This window comes from Chlorocebus sabaeus, chromosome 8, assembly GCF_047675955.1.
Source record: "Chlorocebus sabaeus isolate Y175 chromosome 8, mChlSab1.0.hap1, whole genome shotgun sequence".
NCBI classification, from domain to species: Eukaryota; Metazoa; Chordata; class Mammalia; order Primates; family Cercopithecidae; genus Chlorocebus; species Chlorocebus sabaeus.
In genome coordinates this window covers 98,197,202-98,221,743 of record NC_132911.1, presented here as the reverse complement: position 1 = coordinate 98,221,743, position 24,542 = coordinate 98,197,202, and the positions used below count along the sequence as shown (strand labels likewise).

General features: G+C 38.4%; 1 protein-coding gene across 4 annotated transcripts in view; it reads left to right on the top strand.

Annotated features, from left to right (window-relative positions):
• Positions 1-24,542, top strand: part of RAD54B (RAD54 homolog B) — a 98,804-nt gene that overhangs the window by 4,086 nt on the left and 70,176 nt on the right. For all 4 annotated transcript variants that reach the window (XM_073018211.1, XM_008001106.3, XM_073018210.1 and 1 more), the window contains exons 2-3: positions 3,132-3,282; positions 11,991-12,159. In XM_073018211.1, the coding sequence (XP_072874312.1) occupies positions 3,148-3,282; positions 11,991-12,159 (304 nt within the window). In that variant the 5' untranslated portion in view covers positions 3,132-3,147. The remainder of the gene's footprint in view (positions 1-3,131; positions 3,283-11,990; positions 12,160-24,542) is intronic.

The following is a 24,542-nucleotide window of genomic DNA, read 5'->3' as shown; positions in this document are numbered from 1 at the left end:
CATTCCCAACATTATATAAGAGAAAGTTTGTTCAAAGCCTAGAGAAAAAGAGAACATGGCTAGCTTGGGGAATAGTACTGACTCAATTTTGGTGGTATATGAAGACGGTGTGTTCTGTTGTGTGGGTGTACCATAATTTATCTTGTACTTCATTATAGACATTCTTTTTCCTTTTTCCCCGTACTGTAATTAATACTAGCATGATTATTGTTTTTTCTTTCTTTGTTTTCTTTGAGACAGAGTCTCGCTCTGTCACCCAGGCTGGAGTACAGTGGTGCAATCTCGGCTCACTGCAACCTCTGCCTCCCAGGTTCAAGCGATGCTCATACTTCAGCCTTCTGAGTAGCTGAGGTAACAGGCATGTACCACCACACTTGGCTAATTTTTTTTTTTTAGACGAAGTTTCGCTCTAGTTGCCCAGGCTGGAGTGCAATGGCGCTATCTCAGCTCACCACAACCTCTACCTCCTGGGTTCAAGTGATTCTCCTGGCTCAGCCTCCCGAGTAGCTGGGATTACAGGCATGCACCACCACGCCTGGCTAATTTTGTATTTTTAATAGAAACAGGGTTTCTCCATGTTGGTCAGGTTGGTCTTGAACTCCTCACCTCACGTGATCTGCTCAGCTTAGCCTCCCAAAGTACTGGGATTACAGGTGTGAGCCACTGCACCCGGCCTCAAATTTTTATATTTTTAGTAGAGATGGGGTTTCGCCATGTTGGCCTGACTGGTCTCAAACTCCCGACCTCAGGTGACCCACCTGCCTCGGCCTCCTGAAGTGCTGGGATTACACTCGAGCCACTGTGTCCTGCCCAGCTGATTATTCTTATACATGGTTACTTAGTATTATCTCTGATAGTTCCTTCGGTTAAGTTGCCAGAATTGGAATTTCTGGGTGAAACAGATAACGTTGGTAGTCATGTTCATCCTTGCTGATGGCTTATGTTAAATAGTGTTTTGTGGTGTTGTTTTGAATTGGAGTACTTGCTTCTATCCATTGCAGAAACATGATGTATGTATGTAATGTCCTTGTTTTCTATCTGTTCCCCTATCCAGTCCTCATAGAAATAAGATTGAGCAAAAGTTGGGAAACCTGGTTCTAGTCTCTTGATTTATATTTTTAAAAATTCCACTGTTTTCAAATGAAATAGGATAGTAAAAACAAATTGAATTATAAAAATATCTTTTAAATTATCAGATTTCATTCATTCAAAATATTTGTTAGTGATGGTAATGTATCTGTCACTGTTGCCAGACACATTATAGTGATTACTGGTGGAGAAAACAAGCATGAGATTGCTACCCTCATGTGGTTTATGGATTAGTGGAATAGAAAAAAAGCAACATGTTTGATATTTGTATGTGAATTGTATTTCCTTATATTTTGAAATTTTTATTTAAATTGCTTTAAAGAAGATACCATGATTATACTTAAATTTTTGACAAATTGACATGTACTTAAATTTACACCATTTGTATTAGTCTGTTCTCACACTGCTAATAAAAACATACTTGAGACTGGGTAATTTAAGGAAAGAGGTTTAGTGGACTCACAGTTCCACATGACTGGGGAGGCCTCACAATTATGGCAGAAGGCAAAGGAGAAGCAAGCCACATCTTACATGGGAGCAGGCAAGACAGTTTGTGCAGGGGAACTCCCATTTATAAAATCATAGGATCTCGTGAGACTTATTCACTACCATGAGAATAGGCCCTGGCCTTGACGTGGGGATTATTACAGTTCAAGGTGAGATTGGGGTAGTGTTACAGCCAAACCATATCACCGTTCAATTTAAATCTTAAATTATTTTCAATAGCCCTTGATGAAAAATAAAATCTTACTAGCTATTGAACTTGTTTTCTTTTTCTTTAAAACAAAAAAAAAAAAACAAGAGATGGGCTCTTTTGGGCTCAAGCGATCCTCCCACTTTGGCCTCCCAAGGTGCTGGGATTAAGGGTGTGGGCCACTTTGCCCAGCCTGAAGTTGTTTTCTCAGGCTTATTCTCTTATGTTTTATTTTTGTTTTTTTCAGTTGAAGTCTTGCCGCTATGTTGCCCAGACTGGTTTTGAACTCCTGACCTCAAGGGATCCTCTCACCTCAGCCTCCCAAGTAGCTGAGACTACAGGCATGCACCGCCAAGCTCCTCTTATCTTTTTTCTTTTAATTTTTATTTTTAATAGAGACAAAGCTCCTAGGTTCAAGGGATCTTCCCGTCTCATCCTCCTGCCTCATCCTCCCAAAGGATTGGGATTACATGCATGAGACACCACGTCGGCCCCTTTTACCTTTTTACATATGTCATGGCTGTATTACCACACCAAACTTGAGTCTACCTGCCTGGCACAGCAAAGCTGTCCGCAGACATTGGGATTTGCAGCAAGAGAAAGTGAGACATTTATTGCAGGGTGCCAAGCGAGGAGAAATGGGCAGCTAATGGTTAAGACTCAAACTCTGTGATGGCTTATATGCAAGCATTTTTAAAGATGGGGAGGCAGAGGTTACAGGCAAAGTCATAAATCAGTGCATCATTGATTTGGCCTAAAAAGGCGAGACATCTTGAAGTGGGGGCTTATGAGTCATAGGTGTATTAAAAGATTATCTGATTTGGGATTGGTTAAGGAAGTGAAGCTTTGTCTAAAAACTTGGGGTCAGCAGAAAGGAATGTTGAGCTCTGGCCTGTGGGTATGACTTCCTCCAGGCCTCTGAATCAAAGAAATTTAGAAAAAAGAATAGCAGAGTTTAGTCCTGTTTCCCCTAATGTGAGGGGTGTGTGTGTCAGTAGACACATTTGGTGGGGGTCTGGATTTCTGAAAAACGACTCAAGGACATATGTTAAGATGTTACCTTTAGTTTCTATAGGGAACCAAACATTTTGTCACTCTAACTTCCCTCACCATTATTTTAAGCTATTACCTTCTTGCTAATCATATTGCTCATATACTTCTCAGGGCTAGCTAGGTGCCTGGAATTTCCTTTGAAGGAACTGAAGATTTTCCTTTGTTTCTATGCTTGGGGGGCCAGGCAGGCCCCTAAGAGGGGTTCCTGCTGCATCTCAGTTGTAGTTTTGAGCTATTTTTATATTTGGGGGTGATTGTAATTAGATTCATAGTTACTGTTTTGGGTATTTTTCAGGTCACCACTGCTGAATATGAGACGATCTGCAGCGCCAAGTCAGTTGCAGGGAAATTCCTTCAAAAAACCAAAATTTATACCTCCAGGAAGAAGTAATCCAGGTCTGAATGAAGAGATTACAAAACTGAATCCAGATATAAAACTATTTGAGGTAAGACAAAAAAGGGCTTATAATATAGATAATATAGAGAAGCATGTATGTTTAAGAAAATGCCATTTAAAGAGTTAACAATATTTTCTCCCTGTTGGAATTTTCAGTATCTCTGAAAACATCTTCTGAAAACCTTGGAAATGAAGATTACATAATTTTTTTTTTAAAAGGAATAACAGGATGGGCACAGTGGCTCATGCCTGTAATCCCAGCATCTTGGGAGGCAGAGGCAGGAGGATCACTTGAGCTAAGGACGTCAAGACCTGCCTGGGTAACATAGTGAGATGCCATCTCTACAAAAAATAAAAATTTAGCGGGGTGTGGTGGTGTGCACCTGGAGTATCAGCTACTCAGGAGGCTGAGGTGGGAGGATCACTTGGGCCTGGGAGGTCGAGGCTGCAGTGAGCTGTGATTGTGCCACTGCACTGCAGCCTGGGCAACACAGCAAGACCCTGTCTCATTCAATCAGTCAGTGGAATAACATGTACTTGGGTCTATAAAATAAACTTTTGGTGATGGTAAGTAAGTACCTCTTTGAGGGAAGGGGTGGAGATTCTTATCACTGTTCTTTTTAAAGTTAGTACATAAGTAAGTGAAAACTTGTTTAAGGTGATTTAAAGAGAAAAGATACATAATGATTTATATCACTATTTCAAACATTTCTTCTTATTTTTATCTATAAAAAAATACTGGCTGGGTGCGGTGGCTCACGCCTGTAATCGCAGCACTTTGGGAGGCCAAGACAGGCAGATCATCTGAGGTCAGGAGTTTGAGACCAGCCTGGTTAACATGGTGAAACTCCGTCTCTACTAAAAATACAAAAACTAGCCAGGCATGGTGGTGCACGCCTGTAATCCCAGCTACTCCAGAGGCTGAGGCAGGAGAATTGCCGGAACCTGGGAGGTGGAGGTTACAGTGAGCTGAGATCATGCCACTGTACTCCAACCTGGGTGACAGAGCAAGATTCCATCCTCCCTTAAAAAAAAAAGTGAATACTGGAAGCAGTTTTAATGTGTCTCATTTACTATTAAGAAAAAGGATTGTTTTGGTCTTAGGTCTAAGATCAAAGGTGTTAGTATATATGAAAGGTATATAAAGTATAAAGAAGGCATATAAAATAGAATTCACACTACCTACTACTCTGCAATTCCCTGATCCTTTTATGCTATAGGGATTAAAGTCTATTAATTTTTTCCCTCTTCTTTTTTATTGTGGTTAAGCATATATAACATAAAATTTGCCATCTTACCATTTTTAAGTGTACAATTAAGTGGCATTAATGACTTTCACACTGCTGTGTAACCATCACCACAATCTGTTTCCAAAACTTTTTCATTACCCCAAACAGAAACTCTGTACCCATTAAACATTAACTCCCTGTTCTCTCCACTCAGCTCCTGGTAACCACTATTGTACTTTCTGTCTCTATAAATCTGACTGCCCTAGGTACCTCGTGGAAGTGGAATCATACAGTATTTGTCCTTTTGTGTCTGGCTTATTTCCATTAGCGTAATGTTTTCAAGGTTCATCTATGTTGTAGAGTGTATCAGAACTTAATTTGTTTGTATGGTTGAATAATCATTATGTGGTTTTACCACATTTTGTTTATCCATCCATTAATCTATCTGATGCATGCTTGGGCAGTTTCCATCCACCTTTTGGCTATGGTGAATAATGCTGCTGTGAACATTGGCATCCAAGTTTCTGTTTGTGTTCCTGTTTTAGTTCTTTTGGGTTATAACTAGAAATGAATTTGCAGGTAATGTGGTAATTCTGTGTTTAGCTGTCTGAGGAACCATCAAACAGTTTTTCATAGCTGTACCATTTTACATCTCCACCAGGAATGTGTGATGGTTGTAGTATCTACATCCCCAGGAGTACTTGTTGTTTTCCATTAAAAAATTTTTTTTATTATTGGCATCTCAGTAGGTGCGAAGTGGTATTTCATTGTGGTTCTGATTTGTATTTCCTTAATTACTAGTGGTGCTGAGCATCTTTTCATGTGCTTATTGGCCATTTGTATATCTTTGGAAAAATGTCTATTTAAGGCCTTTGCCTGGTTTTTAATGGTATCTTTTTTTGTTGAAAAAACCTTCTAATTTTTGACTCTGCTTTTTTTGGTCTGTATGTGTTTGTTTTATCCTATATTTCTTTACCAAGTAGATTGTTTAGCACTTACCATTGTAAAAATTCTGGCACACTGTAAGGAGAAAACCTTATTTTTTTTCTTAATAAGGTTTTTCGTTCTTTCTTTTTGAAAATACAGCTTTATTTAGGTATTGATAGAGTTTGGATATTTGTCCCTTCAGAATCTCATGTTGAAATATGACCTCCAGTGTTTGAGGTTGTCCTAATGGGAGATATTTGGGTCATAAGGGATGTTTCCTTCATAAATGGCTTGGTGTTGTTTTCATGGTAATGAGTGAGTTCTCACTGAGTTCACATGATAAAAAAGAGTGTGGCATCTCCCCTCTCCCTCTCTTGCTCTCCCTCTTGCCATTGAGACACAGGTTCCCCCTTTACCTTCTACCCTGATTATAAGCTTCTGGAGGCCCTCATCAGAAGCAGAAGCTGGCACCATGCTTCCTGTACAGCCTGCAGAACTGTGAGCCAAAATAAACCTCTTTTCTTTATAAATTACCCAGCCTCAGGTATTCCTTTATAGCAATGCAAACTGACTAATACAGATATAACTTAAATACCATACAGTCTACTTACTACAACTCAGTGGTTTCTAGTATATTCACAGAATTGTGCAGCCATCGCCACAGTCAATTTTAGAACATTTTCATGACACCAAAAGAAACTTTTTATCAGTAATTTATTTCTTATTGCCAAAATATCAGTTTTCTCTTACCGCTGCAACAAATTACCACAAATCTAATGGCTTAAAACAACACAAATGAATTATCTTATAGTTCTGTAGGTCAAAAGTTCAACACATATCTAAGATCAAGGTGTTGGCAAGGGGCCTACATTCATTTCTGGAGATTTTAGAGGAAATCTGTTCCCTAGCCTTTTCCAGCTTCTGCAGATCACCACATTCCTTGGCTCGTGGCGCCCTTCTTCCTTTTTCACAGCCAGGGAAGCATGTTTGAGTTCTCATGTTTCCTTCTCTTTGGTTTTCTGCAGCTAGAACTCATTTGATTAGGTTAGGCCCAACTGCCTAATCCAGGATCATCTCTCCATTTCAAGGTCCTGGTCCTTAATCACATCTGCAAAGTCCTTTTTACCACATAACAATACATTCACAGATTCTGGGGATTAGGGTGTGGACATCTTTGGGAGCCATTATTCTGCCTACCACACTGAATAATCTGTTGTTTTAATATACCACATTTTATTCATTCATTGGTTAATGGTCATTTGGGTTGTTTCCACTTTTTAGCAATTATGAATAATGCTCATGAACGTTTGTGTATAAATTTTTGTGTGGATATGTGTTTTCATCCCTCCCTCCCTCCCTCCCTCCCTCCTTTCCTTCCTTCCTCTCCCTCTCCTCTCCCTCTCCTCTCCCTCTCCTCTCCCTCTCCTCTCCCCTCCTTTCGATAGGGTCTTGCCCTGTTGCCTAGGCTGGAGTGCGGTGGCACCATCATGGCTCACTGCAGCCTCCACCTACTAGGCTCAAGTGATCCTCCCACCTCCGTCTCCCTTAGTAGCTGGGACCACAGGCGTGTGCCATCATACCTGGCTAATTTTCAATTTTTTTATAGAGATGGGTTCTGCCTTTGTTGCCCAGGCTGGTCTCTAAGTCCTGAACTCAAGCAGTCCTCTTCTCAGCCTCCCAAAGTGTTAGGATTACAGACGTGAGCCACCATTCTTGGCCATGTTTTCATTTCTCTTGAGTGTACTCCTGGGAGTAGAATTGCTGGATCATATGATAATTCTATGTTTAACCTCTTAATGAACTGACAGACTCTTTTCCAAGCTGACTGCACCATTCATTCTTACCATCAGTGTATGAAGGTTTTAATTTTTCCAAATCCCTCCCAACACTTACTATCTTTTTGATGACGGCCATACTAGTGAGTGAAGTAGTACCTCACTGTGGTTTTGCTTTGCATTTCTCTGATAGCCGATATGGAGCACTTTTATGTGTGCTTATTACCCATTTGTGTATCTCTTTGGAGAGCTGTCTTTTTTTTTTTTTAAAGGCGAAATCTCGCTCTCTCGCCCACACTAGAGCCCAGCCAATATTTATTTATTTATTTATTTATTTATTTATTTATTATTTTTGAGATGGAGTCTTGCTCTGTCACTCAGGCTGGAGTGCAGTGGCACGATCCTGGCTCACTGCAACCTCTGCTTCCTGGGTTCAAGCGATTCTTCTGTCTCAGCCTCTGGAGTAGCTGGGACTAAAGGCACCCGCTGCCACACCTGTATCTACTGAAAATACAAAAATTGCCACACAATTTTTGTATTTTCAGTAGAGTTGGGGTTTCACTATGTTGGCCAGGTTGGTCATGAACTCCTGATCTCAGGTTATCCGCCTGCCTTGGTGTCCCAAAGTGTTGGGATTCCAAGCGTGAGCCACCATGCCCAGCCAAGATTTGTTTTTTGATGTAGGGTCTAAGGACTAATTCCAGATAAAAACTCTGATTTACTATTTTTTCTTTTAATTCTATAAATAAACATTTTACTTTTTAAAACTGAAGTGGGCATTTTTGAAGTTATACAGCAATTTTAAGCAAGGTAACATGAGAAGCCTAAAAGTATTAGGCTTAGCAGTCAACTCTGCCATCTTTTTACTTTGTCTGTTACATTCTTAACTTTTTGTTCTTAAATTATTTCTTATCTTAGTTTGAATTAACCTATAGAGAGAAAGTATTGCTTTGGTGACTTCAGTGGTTTTTACTTGATTGGTCTGATAAATACAAAATCTGGGACAAATTGAACATCAAAGAAATATACTAAAGGATTATAACCCATTGAATAATATAGGAGTTGGAATCCATACTAATATATGAAAATAAATGAATAAATAAATAAATGAAGAGTGAGCTCTTCCTTATAGTGGAATGCTGAAGCATAGAAATGGAAGTAATGATGGTGTTAGAGAGTCTCAGTGGATGCCGAAACTAGTGGGTACATGTTCAATGAGGAAATAGGATATTTGAATATACTCAAGTATCTCCTCACAACATACTTAAAAAAATGACAAAGGGAAAAATACTTTGGCAGACACCACCTTAATCAGCGATCAAAGTTAATACCTCTAGTAATGGAACAAACTGATATTATGTGCCTCCTAATATGATGAACTGTTGTATTCTTGCCCCAAATTCACAATCTGAAACTAATCATAGGGAAACATCAGAGAAATCCAGATTGAGGGATATTCAGCAAAATAACTGGCCTGTAATTTTGAAATTTCAAGACCAGAAACGATAAATAAAGTTAGAGATTAAAGGAAACTAAAGGACCGTAGTGACTAGATGTAATGTGTGATCTAGGATTGGATCCTGATTTGGGGAAAAATCTATAACAGACATTATTGGGATAAGTGACCAAATTTGAACATAGACTGCGGATTAGATACTAGTATTGTACCAGTATTAAATGATCAATTTTGGTAATTTTTCTGTGGTTATGGAAGAGAGTCTTTGGAAACACACCTTGAAGTATTTAGAGGCAAAGGAGCATAGTGTCTGCAGTTTACTCTCACGTGTGTGTGTACACATATACACAGAAAGAGCAAAGGGGGAGAGAGGGAAATGGAAGAAAATGTAAACAAGTGGTTAATGTGGGTAAAGGTGTATGGGAATACTATTTTTGGAATGTTTCCATGAATTTGAGATTATGTCAAAATAAAATGTTGCAAAAAAGAAAATTCATGACCTTCATTAGTTGACTTACTTTAAAATCTGATCAGATATAAAAAATAAAAAAAAGATTTTATCAGATAGGTTTTTTTTGGAATGTTTGTTTACTAGCCATGAAGTTTATTAAGATGAGTATTTATAGTAACATGACAACTTTGCCTGTTGTGAGTTTCTATTATTTTTAAAAATTTCTGTCTACTGTGGTAGACAGAAAAAATGGCCCTTTAAACATGTTCATGTCCTAATCATTGGAATCTGTGTTACCTTACATGGCAAAAGAGACTTTGCTGATGTGATTAATGTTAAGGACCTTGAGATGGGGAGGTTACCCTGGATGATCTGAGTGGGCCCAATATAATCGTAAGGGTCCTTGGAAGTGGAAGAGGGAGAGGGAAGAGGATCAGAAAAAGAGATGGTGATTAGGGAAGCAGGGGCAGAGAGATGTAACATAGCTGACTTTGAATATGGAGGAAGAGGGCTGAGTCAAAGAATTTGGGTGGCTTCTAGAATTTTAAAAGACAAGGAAATATATTTTCTTCTGGAGCCTCCAGAAAGGAATGCAGCCTTGGTGATAACTTTGATTTTAATGCAGTAACACCTAAGCCTGAGTTCTAACTTACGAAACTATAAAATGATAAATTTGTGTTGTTCTGTGCCACCAAAGTTTTGGTAATTTGAGACAGCAGCAATAGAAAACCCATACGTATACAAAAAAAGAGAAAATAGCATATAATGAACTTCCTTGTCCATATTACCTAACTTCAACAATTGAAAATGCATGACTGATCTTTTTTTTTATTTTTATTTTTTGAGACAGGGTCTGGCTCTGTTGCCCAGGCTAAAGTACAGTAGTGTGATCTCAGCTCGCTGCAACCTTGGCCTCCTGGCCTCAAGCCATCCTCCCACCTCAGCTTTCGAAGTAGCTGGGACTACAGGAACACCTCACCGTGCCTGGCTAATTTTTGTATTTTTTGTAGAGACTAAGTTTCACTATGTTGCCTAGGCTGGTCTCAAACTCCTGTGCTCAAGGAATCTGCTTGCCTTGGCCTCCCAAAGTGCTGGGATTACAGGTGTGAGCCACCACACTTGGCCGTGACTGATCTTGTTTCATCTTTTTTTTTTTTTTTGAGACGGAGTCTCACTCTGTCGCCCAGGCTGGAGTGCAGTGGCACGATCTCGGCTCACTGCAAGCTCCGCCTCCCGGGTTCACGCCATTCTCCTGCCTCAGCCTCTAGAGTGGCTGGGACTACAGGCACCCGCCACCACGCCCAGCTAATTTTTTGTATTTGTAGTAGAGATGGGGTTTCACCGTGTTAGCCATGTTGGTCTCGATCTCCTGACCTCGAGATCCACCCGCCTCAGCCTCCCAAAGTGCTGGGATTACAGGCGTGAGCCACTGTGCCCAGCCTCATTTTTTATTTTTTTGAGACAGGGTCTTGTTCTGTCACCCAGGCTGGAGTACACTGGTGCATTCTTGGCTCACTGCAATCTCTGCCTCCTGTGTTCAAGTGATTCTCCTGCCTCAGCCTCCTGAGCAGCTGGGATTATAGGCGTGCACCACTGTGTCTGGCTAATTTTTGTATTTTTAGTAGAGACGGGGTTTCACCATGTTGGCCAGGCTGGTCTTAAACTCCCGACCTTAAGTGATCCACCCACCTCGGCCTCCCAAAGTGTTGGGATTACAGGCATGAGCCCCTGCGCCCGCCCGGCCTCTTGTTTCATCTTTATTTTTCCACTCCAGCTCGAGTCCCTCCCTACTTATTTTGATGCAAATTCCAGGAATATGTTTTCATTTGTAAATTTTTAGAATATGTCTCTAAAATATAAGAGCTTTTTAAGGCCGGCTGCAGTGTCTCACCCCTGTAATCTTAGCACTTTGGGAAGCCTAGGCAGGAAGATCGCTTAAGGCCAGGAGTTCAAGACCAGCCTGGGCAACATAGTGAGACCCCATCTCTACAAAAAGTAAAAAACATTAGCTGGATATGGTGGCACATGCTTGTAGTTCCGGCTACTAGGGAGGCTGAGATGGAAGGGTTCCTTGGGCCCAGGAGTTGAGAAGGCTGCAATGATCTATGGTCGTGCCACTGCACTCTTCAGCCTGGGTACCAGACTGAGACCTCATCTCTTAAAAAAAGAGGTAGAGGCTTGTTAACAAAACCCAACATAGTGACATTACCATTATCTCACCTAAAAATATTTGAGTATTGATTTTAGTATTGAGAAATTTAACAAGAAAAAGTATTTTACTATGAGAATGGCATGTTACGATTTAGAAACTTCTGATATGTTGTTTAAAATACACTATAAGCATAATTTTTCATTCTGTCATATCTTTCAGTTTTTAGTAGCGTAATTTAAAATAGTTCTAAAAACAAGCAATAAAAATTAGACTTTAATTAATTAATTAATTATTATTTTTTTTGAGATGGAATCTCGCTCTGTCTCCCAGGCTAGAATGCAGTGGTACAATCTTGGCTCATTGCAACCTCCGCCTCCTGAGTTCAAGTGATTCTCCTGCCTCAATTTTCCGAGTAGCTGGGATAACAGGCACTTGCTATGACGCCAGGCTAATTTTTATATTTTTAGTAGACAGTGTTTCACCATGTTGGCCAGGCTGATCTCAAACTCCTAACCTCAAGTGATTCACCCGCCTCAGCTTCCCAAAGTGCTGGGATTACAGGTGTGACCCACCATGTCCGGCAGATATTAATTTATTTTTAAATATCTAGTTCTAATTTATATATATATATATATGTATGTATGTATATATATGTATGTATGTAACTGGTAGCTCATATTTTAAATTAGAATCTTTTATGTAAAAATACAGAAAATACAGAAAATTAGGTTTGATTTCTGATTTAAATATATATTTGTTTCTTTTAGGGTGCTGCAAATAATAACACCTTTCTCCGATCACAAAGTGATCCTAGAATATGCAGTTTAAATCTGCCTAATGAAGAAAGTACTAGAGAAATTAATTACACAGATGATTGCAGTGGAAAATACTGTTTTGAAGCACCTACACTGGCAACATTAGATCCACCTCATACAGGTAAGACTGCTTTTCATTGATAAGGTTTATGCTTAACCAACAGTATTATAGTATTCTTTAAATGATGATTTAAGAATGAATATGTTATATTAGAAAATTGTTGATGTAATACCACTAGATTGTTGGTAGTTCAGGTTTTTTGTTTTCATAATTTATCTTTAGTGATTGGATTAATAACTGTGTGATTGAAGTGTACTTTATAGTAGATGTATGCTTAAGACTGTTTATTATAAGCTTGGTCAAATGTGATCTTTTCCTCAGGCACCAAGATTGTGTTTAAAGATAGTATTAAAAAATTTTTTTTCTAAAAAGCACGTTAATAGGACTAAAATTGGAGAGTTGAACTTGAAATTAGTTAATTGTTAATTCATTAGAGTCTGGAGTACTCCAAATAAGAGTTGAATTATTAAGACACATACTTGCATGAAAAGCAAGCATTTAACAAATGCTCCATCCCTATATTGCTGAACTGAGTTAAAATAATGATTATGGTTCTTTTTGTATCTGTGAGAGATCACTATTTGTTAGATAACTAAAAAAAATAATAAAGATGGTTCATAGATGTTTATTTGGTCTTGTGAAAGCCATCATTGGACTGTGTTTTTCCAAATTACATTTTCTTCATATTTTGGTTGAATGAACAGATTCAGCCAGCCGGCCCCATCTGTTGGGCTACAGAATAGTAACTGCCATCCTTTTGGTACCAGTGCAAATCAACAAAGTGCCCTAAGCACTTAACCATTTTGAAGGAAGTTCTTGGACTTTCTGATGATTAATGAATTTTACTGTGAATGGGTTTGTATCTTGTTGGGACAGAAAGGAATTCTGTATTTACCTAACTGACCATTATCTTGGTGCCATTGATGTGCTCCTCATAACTTTTCAAAAGCTGTAACTAGTGTCAGAACAAGGTCGAGAAAGACTTAAGTTGAGAAATAGGGTCGAGAAACCTGCTCCTAGGAAGATCCCTAGGAACAGCTCTGGGCATGGCAGTTTAGCTGCTGCTTTATGTTACTGACTTGCTCTCCCTTCTTTCCTCCCTGTTTTCCACACTTATTCTTTCCTTGCTTCTATCCTTGTTAGGTGACTATTCTGTTTTCCCAGGTTTTCTTTTCTACTTTAAGCCCGAGGTAGATAATGATCCATGTATGCCCAGTTCTTTTCTAATTTCTTCATCAGAAAATAACATTTAGATTCTGGAATATAATACCTTTTATGTTACTAATCTTGGGCTTTATTTGTGTTCTACTGTAGTTTCTCATTCTCTTACCTGCTAAATTTGAGAAGGGAGTTAAGAGTTAAGATAAAATAAAGAGGGAGTTAATTTACTCAACTCCTAATCCCTTAATCCTTTCTCTGATTAGTACATTTAGTGAACTGGAGAACCTGTGCCAACTTCCTGATACCCTCCTGTTTCTTGTTCAGAGAGAGGTTAAATTGGGGAAAAGAGCTTTGTTTGAAATGTTTTGTTCTCTATGGTGGATTGTTGGAGAGGGATGTAGTATATAGAAAAGCATAGAGATGAGAGACCTGTTTAGTATCTATCTACTCACCCTTTCACATCTTTTTCATTCTAGATCTAATCCACCTTGAAATGAACTACAAATCTGTATGTCCCAGTTCAATAAAATATGTCTTTTTCCCCATCACCTTTTTATTTTGAAATATGCCTACATACTCTCAAGTTGAAAGAATGATCCAATTAACATCCTAAACTCACCAGTTACTAACATTTTTCCTCATTTGTGTGCTTTCTTTCTTTCTCTCTGTGTAGATGCGCTCCCCTCAACCTTTTGAAAATAAGTTGCATATGTCATGCCACTTAACCTCTAGCCACTTAAGCATGTATTTCTTGAAATAAATGTTTTCTCCTGCATAACCACACATTGTTATTATACCAAACAGGATTAATAGTAATTCATAATATTTAGTTCATTGTTAATATCATTTTTGCTTAAGCTAGTTTGAGTTTGGTTTCTCTTTCAACTGAAAGAGCCCTGATAAATACATTTTCACTTTCTTGAATTCACTGGACACTTTGAGTCTCTTCATAATGCTATGTGTTTGCAGATAATGTTCTTTGTGTGAAAATGAAGATGTAGGTCTACCACTAATGACTGCCCCCAAAGCTTAGGGAATGTGATTTCTTTGGGGTTTGTGGTAGAAGGGCCATAGGGCCCACTTCTATCTTTTTTGATCCAAGCTCCACAGGTCTTTCTTTTCATGAACAATCTAGTTTTTGAGCCTGGGCTTTCAAAAACCAAATTCTGGGAGAGGGGAAATGTAGTGGCTTGAATTGTGTCTCCTAAAGATACATGTTAAAGTCCTAAGCCTTGGTACCTATGAATGTGACCTTATTTGGAAATAGGGTCTTTGCAGATATAATCAAGATAAAGTCATGATTAAGGTAGACCCTAAATTTAATGACTGGTGTCCTCATGAAGAAAGAGATAGAAACACGGAGGGAAAAAGGCCATGTGATGATGGAGGCAGAGATTGGAATAACCACCCCTGATTGCTGGCAACCACCAGAGGCTAGAAGGAAGCAAAGAAATATTCTCTCTTAGAACTTTCGGAGAGAGCATGGCCCTGCTGACACCTTGATTTTGGACTTCTGGTTTCCAGACTGTGAGAAAATAAATTCTGTTGTTTAAAACCACCCAGTTTGTTACAGGAGTCTCCGAAATGAATACAGGAATCCCCAGATCTCTTGGATATTCAGAGCTATATAGTTTCTTTAGAAGAAGAGAAAGTTTTTTTATTCTTTCTGATTGTTTCTCATTCTGAAGAACTATGAGAGGAGACTATGCCATCTTCTGTTACCTGTTTACCTGAATCTCCTTCACAAAACTGTGACGTACAAAGGCAGGAATGTTCTTTTGTTAAGGTTTTAAATCAAACTGCATGGATTCAAAAACATTTTGTGATTGAATGAAGAGATCCTGAGAAACTTATAGTTTTCTGTAGTTGAGTCCCTTGGCTGTCTTTGGCTTCACAGTGCTTCAGGGAAGTCAAGTAGCCACAAAGAGGCTATTGGAACATTATAGTTTAATGTTTCAATACAATAAATAACATTTATGTTGTTTTATAACATAAAATTCACCATTTTAATCATTTTAAAGTATACAATTAAGTGGCATTTAGCGTATTTACAGTGTTGTACAACTGTCAATTCTATCTAGTGCCAGAACATTTTTCTCTAAAAAGAAACCCCAGATCAATTAAACAGTCACTCTCCTTTATTTGCTTTCTGTCTCTATGGATATACCTATTCTGGATATACTATGTAAAGAGAATCATACAATGTGTAATCCATTGTGACTTTTTTTTTAAAAAAAAGGTAATGCATGCACATGGTAAAAAATCTTAGAAGGCATTAAGAATATAGTAAAAAGTCAGCCGGGTGTGGTGGCTCACACCTGTAATCCCGGCACTTTGGGAGGCTGAGGCAGGAGGATGACCTGAGGTCAGGAGTTTGAGACCAGCCTGGCCAACATGGTGAAACCATACAAAATTAGCTGGGTGTGGTGATGCAGGCCTGTAATCCCAGCTACTTGGGAGGCTGAGGCCGGAGAATTGCTTGAACCCAGGAGACAGAGGTTGCAGTGAGCCGAGATTGCACCATTGCACTCCAGCCTGGGCAAAAAAGAGCAACACTCCATCTCAGACAAACAAACAAAAAAAGAATATAGTAAAAAGTCTCCCTTCCCTGTTACCTAGCTATCTACTTCCCTTCTCCAGAGGTAACCAGTTACTAGTTTTTTGTATGTCTTTTTTGAAGTATTCTACATATTTGGAAACATATATGTATATATATATTTTTTTCTCCTTCTAAATAATTGTTTACTAGCTTCCTTGTTCCATACATTGTGTTTTTACTGCAACAGTATATCACTGAAATCTTTTTGTCAATACATTTAGAACTACCTTATTTATTTATTTGAGATGGAGTCTTGTTCTGTCACCCAGGCTGGAGTGCAGTGGCGTGATCTCAGCTCACTGCAACCTCCACCTCTGGGTTCAAGTGATTCTTCTGCCTCGACCTCCTGAGTAGCTGGGATTACAGGCACCTACCACTGTACTTGGCTAATTTTTTTGTATTTTTAGTAGAGACAGGGGTTCATCATGTTGGCCAGGCTGGTTTTGAACTCCTGACCTCAAGTGATCTGCCCACCTCAGCCTCCCAAAACGCTAGGATTACAGGCGTGCGCCACTGCACCCGGCCAGAACTATCTTATTTTTAAAACTAATTCCATTGTGTGGATGTGCCAAATGTACTTAACCGATGTCTTAATAATGGATATTTAGTTTGTTTGGGATCTTTTGTTATTACAAACAAAGCTACAATAAATATTTATATAATATATACATATAGGAGACTATATTCATAAATACCTTGGAGTAGGATACTCATCACAGGTATGTACCTTTACCTTTTTGATGGATAATGATAAATTGCCTTCTACAGAGGTTAGTACAGGTTTATACTTTCATCAGCAATGCATGAGGAATGCATTTATTATGTATTGTGATGCTCAATCTATATGTAAGTATGTATTTATATTTTTGATATTTGACAATCTAAGTTAAACAATCTTATTTTGTTGTGCTTTCAATTTAAACTTTTTGATGTTAAAGATTATTTAAAAATTACAGAAAACATTAAGGTTAGTAGGCCGGGTGTCGTGGCTCACACCTGTAATCCCAGCATTTTGGGAGACCGAAGCGAGTGGATCATGAGGTCAGGTGTTCGAGACCATTGTGGCTAACATGGTGAAACCCCATCTCTACTAAAAATGCAAAAAATTAGCTGGACGTGGTGGCAGGTGCCTGTAGTCCCAACCACTCAGGAGGCTGAGGCAGGAGAATGGTGTGAACTCAGGAAGCAGAATTTGTGGTGAGCCGAGATCGTACCATTGCACTCCAGCCTGGGTGACAGAGCGAGACTCTATCTCAAAAAAATAAAAAATAAAAATAAATAAAAAGCAAAAATTAAGGGTAGTATAAAAAACTTCCACAAATTTAACATTTTTGTGTGTATTGTATGTATATATGTAATGTTTCAGAACTAGTTAAGAATAAGATACTGTCATGATGCCCCATCACCTGAAATTTTTCAGTATGTATTTCCTAAACAAGGACAGGCTACTGTATAATAAAGTATAGAAGTACAACAGTCAAAATCAGGATGTTAACACTGATACAGTACTATGGCCTGAATGTTTCTATTTCCCCAAAATTCATATGTAGAAACCTAAGCACTAATGCGATGGTATTAATATTAGGAGGTGAGGGCTTTGGGAGGTGACTGGGCCAGGAGGGTGAAGCCCTCATGAATGAGATTAATTCCTCTGTGAAACAGGCCCCAGAGAGTTGCCTTTCCTCTTTCACCATGTGAGGATACAGGAGACAGTGCCATCTATGAACTAGAAAGGAGGCCCTTACCAAACACTGAATCTGCCAGGACCTTAATCTTGGACTTCCCAGCCTTTAGATCTGTGAGAAATACATTTCTATTGTTTATAAGCTACCCAGTTTATGGTATTTTGTTTTAGCGGCCTGAATGGACTAAGACAGTATCCTTTATGGCAGAAACGAATTTAAAAATGAATAAACTTTTTTTTTCCTGCCAGACCAGGGTATGTGTTGTATTCAGTCATCATGTCTTTTAGTTGCCTTCGATCTGGAACATTTTCTTAGTCTTTGCTTATATTTTGTGACTTTTTAAATTAAGGAGTATAGGCCAGTCATTTGTTGAATGCTTATCAGTTTAGGTTTGTTTGATATTTCCTTTTAATTAGATTTAGTTTACACATTTTTGGCAGAAATATCACAGAAATAGTTCTTAGTATATCATCAGAAGGCACATAATGTCAGTTTATCTTATTACTGGTGATAATAAGTTTGATTATTTGGATAAATTGGTGGCAGCAGGGTTTCTTCACTGTAAAATTATTTTTACCTTTGAAATTAGTAAGTATCTATGGAGAGTTACTTTGAAACTGCTGATTCTTACCTGAAATTTAGTACTATAATTGTTGCCAAATATTAGTTTTCTCATTCCATCTATATTTATTAGTTGGCATTCTGTTGCAAGGAAGAGCTTTCCCTTCTTCCCCATTTATTTGTTAATTAATTTTGATGGATTCATAGATGTCTGTTTTATTCAGGGGGTTATAATCTGTTATTTATTATGATGCTCAGATTGTCTCAGATTTGGCCAATGGAGTCCCTTTACCAGGGCTCCTGTGTCCTTTTGACAATCCCCATCAATTTTTGAGTGTTTTTGTGCTTCTGGCACAATAAGATCTTTCCTGTCCCAGGTCTAGAAATCATTCAAGAGCCCTAGTCCTTTTTTGGTGGAGAAGTGTATTTAAAAACCAGGAACTGACCACTAGGTGTATTCACTGATACTGCAGTGTTGTTGCTTTTATCTCTTCTAGCAGTCAAAACTAGGAAATCTATATATGATTACATCTATATTTATCTATAAATATTAAAAACCACCAGCTCATACCAATACCTCCAATTCTGATATAGTACCCCAAGATTCATTTTAGTTTGCAGCCCCTTCTTTCATAGTGAAAAATTTGGTTATTGTTATCTTAAATATATTTACCTATTAATTTCATTTCTGTTTAACCAGTCTTTCAAAAAGGGACCACATTTAATAGTAAATTTTTTTTTTTTTTTTTTTTTGAAACAGTCTTATTCTGGATTCAAGCAATTCTTGTTCCTCAGCCTCCCATGTAGCTGGGACTACAGGCATGCACCACTACACTCGGCTAATTTTTGTATTTTTACTAGAGATGGGGTTTCACCATGTTGGCCAGGTTGGTCTCGAACTCCTGGTTTCAAGTGATTTGCCCACCTTGGCCTCCGAAAGTGCTGGGATTATAGGCACGAGCCTGGCTGAGATTTTATATCCTTATTAAAAGTGCTTATTTGAATAAAAGTTATACTTTTTCTTACAGAAACTATGACATGATAAAACTTCTTTTGTTTATATCTGACTTTTTTAGCACCATCATAAATAGGGTTTTTGCAAAGTATTTGTGGATTGCTTAACTTTTCTTAAGGGCCTAAAATTCTTTGATATTCAAGTCAGTCTCTTTCCAAGTACCTATCATGTCAACCTTTTGCAAAATTTGCTATTTCATTTTGTAGTTGATTGTCATGCAGTCTCAAAGAGACTTTGATATTATGGTTGAGGTTTAAGGGACATTTGAATAGAAACTGATTTTTAAAAACTTGTGACCAGTTGATTGGTGAATATGTTTTCTTTTCTAGTGACTCTTACTTCCTTATATAACAACCTAGACATAACTGCAAGGAATCAGATATTGAATATTCAGAGCCACTGTATCTTTTTCCCCATAGAAAATTTTCCACAGACAATTGAGTATTGAGAAGATCATCCTTTGTCCTTTAGGGCTCTTTTATGATGATTTGGGTTAGGGAATAAATAGGTTTTATGGCTTTTGGGTGTATGAGCATTGTTTCTGATCCACACTATTGGACAGTCAGTTAGTAGTCCAGTCTTCTAAAGAGGGGGAAACATGATAGGTGTATCTTTTTTCCTTTCAAAAATACACCATTGAAGATAATTCTCCCCTAACTAATTTGCCTTCTAGTTCTTATCCTAGTTGTCAGGATAAAGAAGGGCTTTTGAGGAAACCTATACACTGGGACTGTTCTTTTGAATTCCTGCCTTGGATGGAAGTGAATAAGAATCAGGCTACTAAAAAAAGGTCCTGGTTACTTGAATATTGATTCTCTCATATGCATCCTTCCAAATCATCTTGAAGGATGTTTGAAACTATTGAGGTGTTACCAGGGCTATTTCTAGGAGGTTGGATTATCAAATTCTCTCCAGCGTATAGAGCGTTTCCTTTTTTTTTGGTGACAGTCTCACTTGTCACCTAGGCTGGAGTGAGTGATGCGATCCTGGCTCACTGCAACGTCTACCTCCTGGGTTCAAGCGATTCTCTTGCCTCAGGCTCCTGAGTAGCTGGGATTACAGGTGCCCGCCACCACGCCTGGCTAATTTTTGTGTTTTTTTTAGTAGAAACAGGGTTTCACCGTGTTGGCCAGTTGGTCTTGAACTCCCGAACTCAGGTGGTCCGCCCGTCTCTGCCTCCCAAAGTGCCGGGATTACACGTGTGAGCCACCGCGCCTGGCCGCCAGAATATAGAGCATTTATTTTTTAGATGGGTCACTCAAGGGAAGAGGCAACAACCTGATGATATGGATATTGAACAGTAGTTAATCAACATGGGTTCTAGAGGGTTGTCTGTGTGTGTGGGGGGGTGGGGGTGGGGGGGAAGGGTGTGGTATAAGACCTAATATTAAAGCTCAATTTAAAACATTTAAAAAATAAATTTTATTGTGCATAACTGAGGTTTACAACATGATGTTATGGGGGAGATATATATATATATGTGTGTGTCTGTGTGTGTGTATATGCATGTGCACACACATACATATATATAGAGACAGTAAAATGGTAATTATAGTGAGGCAAATTATTAATCATCACATATACTGTTTTTTGTGTGTGACCAGAGTACCTAAAATCTACTTAACAAAATGCCTAATACAATTTTATTAACTGTAGCCTTCATGTTGTACATTAGATCCCTAGACTTGTTCATCCTACATATCCACTACTTTGTATCCTCTGATGCATATCTCCCAATTTCCTCTCCCTCCTCCCCCACCACCCCACCTCTCTGTTCTGGTAACCACTGTTTTATTTTTTATCTCTATATGTTTGGCCTTTTTTTTTTTAAATAACATTCCACATACAAGGTGAGATGCAGTATTTTTCTTTCTGTGTCTGGCTTAATTCATTTAGCATAATGTCATCCACATCCTTCCATGTTGTGGCAAATGACAGGGTCTCCTTTTTTAAGGCTGAATGATATTCCATTTTGTGTATGTGTATGTGTGTGTATATATATATACACACACACACCATCTCACATTTTTTATTCCATTTATCTGCCAATGGATGCATTTATCTGGAGTGGACACTCCCATGATGCAGTGAACACGGGAGTGCAGATTTTTGACATGGTGATTTAATCTCCTTCGGGTGTGTGCCCAGAAGAGAGATTGCTGGGTCATATGGTAGTTCTATTTTTAATTTCCTTAAGAACCTCCATAATGACTGCACCAATCTTCATTCCCACTAACAGTGTACAGGGTTCCCTGTTCTCCACACCCTTGCCAACATTTGTTATCTCCTGTTTCTTTTGGTGGGCGAGTGGGGCGGAGGAGACAGGATCTTGCTCTGTCACCCAGGCTGGAGTGCAGTGGTACAATCATAGCTCAATGGAAAGACAAAAAAATAACCAAAACTATAGAATAGTTGAAATAATAATGACATTCAGCCTCTACTTTTTGGAGAATAAACTGTCTTCCTATCTTGTCTTTCATTTGAATCCTCATTTAAAAACAAAATGTCAGAGAAGTGGTAATTTGAGCAAGGTAACATAGGCAAAGAAGAAAACACAAGGGAAAGAAAGAAAAAATAACCAAAAAGAATATATTTTTTATATCAGCTAATATGCTTTTGGTTCAAGTATCAATAAAAATACTAGCTTATATAATTGAAGGTTTTTATTGGCATGTATAACTGGAAATTCCAGGCTTCAGGGCTGACTGGTCTAGCAGTTTAAAGGATATCATCATGAACCCAATTTCTTTCTATTTCTTCCATCTGTTATCTGTAGGATTGGTTGCATTCTTAGACTGGCTCCACTCATGTTAAATGATGGATCCCAGCAACTACTGTGGCCACACACATTTTCTCATCCATCTGATGACAGGCAGATGGTTCCTACTCAGAATCACTAAATAAGATTTCCTAACTTTGTGCTGTTACCACTTTCCTGTGACCAGGGTTTTTTTCTAATCCCAGTCTTAGTTTGCCATCTTGAAGAGGAATCCTTACTAGTTTCTGAGAATCCTCAGTGTACCAAACAGTCACATACTTTTCATGTCATTCCCTAGAAGTGAGAGTTATTTCACCCAAATTTTCTGGCTGCTACACAATGAGTGAGCAGTGTAGTGAATATTGTGAGATGCCACCAGCAAACATAATGTTAACTATACTGATAAAATGATTAAGTGAAAGAATGGCTAAAATAAATAAGAGTAGCTTAGCAATGTTTTCAGTATACAAAATTCATCTAAAGGGCAGGCCAGCTTCTGAGACAGGGAGGCTCCTTTAGCTCAACATATTTTTACACCAAGGACAAGACTTGGCCAAACAGAGACCCTTAATAGACAGCTGGGAGCTATTTTGTGAAGATATATGTAAATTTAGATTATATAGAGTAGTTCTGTGATTCATATAGCATGGGTGGAGTAAATTTTATAATTTGACTCCTTTGGTTTTGTGAGGGTTTTCAAGGTTCTTAAATCTCAGGTTTTGATTGTCTTGACTGCTTAACATCACAGAATATCACCACCAAAGCACAGTGATGAAGTGTGAGATATTTAAATGCTGTAACTGAGAATAACTCTTAGGGGTTGGATTTACCCTAGTTTTTGCCCTATTTTTATGTGGCAGATTTTTTTTTTTAAGTCTTATCTTCCTCTCACGTTGCATTGTGATTATATCAAACATAATCTTATATGCCTCTTCAGAGTCCCTTGGCACCATCTGCCTCGTAGAATTTTCTGCTGCCACTGGAGGCTAGCCAGTTGCTTCATCTGAGGAATGAGGGCCCTATGCCTTGGTGGCCACCATCTAGCTAAGTTTATGAACCGTACGCTGGGAGGGTCTGGCTCCTCCTGCCACTTCCAATCTTGGGTATAACACCACACCACATCCTTGTAGGTAGCACCCTAAGCATCTGTGAAGGCCAGATGACACAAAATGGAAGTGCAGTGTACTTCAGGATGGACTTTGACCAGTGGGAAATAGGAGACAGGAGGGAACCTCCCAGATAAATTACTTTTTCCACATGGACTACTCTGAGGTATGGTTTCTTTTTGTAGTCTATCAGGAGACATTCCACAAAGAGTACTCCAAGTGGATGCATTTGTTAAGTGACCTACTATATATTTTTATAGCTTGTTGTAAAATGGTAGCCAGCACTTTCCCTTGCTTTATATATTTTCTTGCCTCAGTTTACCTTCTCTTCACCCTTGATGCCCTGTGTATGCACCTCTCAAGTGAAACATCAGCATTTTAATCAGGCTCTGTTTGCCAGAGAACTGGGCGAAGACAAAGATTAATAAGGCATATAATTCTTATCTGGACTTTTTTGGACTACCTCCCAAAATATAAAAAAAATTTTCTGTAATCACTGTACTTTTTGTGCCTTAAAGTTTGTGGAAAAACTACCCCACAATTATTCTTTACTATTACATCTAATTATCTAAGTTTTATTTTATAAATTTAACCTTGTTCAAACTTTGCACATTTTTGAGGGCTAGAATTTAAAATATACTACTTGCTGTGTTTTCTTTTTGATGATAATTTTTGAACATTTTATTATGATACTTTAAAAAATCTTATATAGAAGTTGAAAGAATTTTTTATTGAACACCCATAAACCTACCATCTCAAGTCTACAATTAAAATTTTGCTATATGTGCTTTATTATATATTTATCCATCAGTCTATATTAATTTTGAAAAAGGATTCTCAAGTTTCAGATATCAGTATGTTTTCCTCAAAATAATTCATGCAATTCATTAAGATTAATGTACTGAAGCCTATGTGTGGTGGCTCATGCCTGTGATCCCAGAGCTTTGGGAGGCTGAGGTGGGAGGATCGCTTGAGGCCAGGAGTTCAAGACCAGCCTGGGCAACATAGTGAGGCCCTATCTCTTAAAAAAAAAAAAAATTAATGTACCTAAATACATTCTCTTCAGAAAAATATCTAAAATACTGCACATACAACTCAGCTGTTATTGTGGGTGCAGTGCTTCAAATAAATGGTGTTATTCAGTATATATCTACCTACAGCTTTATCTTTGACACTTGTGAATAAAAAAATCAAGACACATTAAAGTGGTAAAGACAAAATTTATTCAGTAACTACTGGCAATAGGGGAAAGAGCTGAGCTCCATGATTTGTGCAGTCGTGACTGGGCCTTTTAAAGGGAGAATGAGCGAGTATGGAAAGTGGAGCAACTGAGGGCTCAAGTAGAGTCAGGAAAGTGAAAATTACAAAGGGTTGGTGCTGTGGTTTGAATGTTTGTGTTTCCCCCACATTTATATGTTGAAATCCTAACCCCAAAGGTGGTGGTATTAGGAGGTAGGGCCTTTTGGGAGGTAATTAGGTCATGAGAGTGGAGCCCTCATGAATGCGATTAGTACCCTTAAAAATAGGCCCAAGAGATCTCATTTGCTTCTTCTACCTT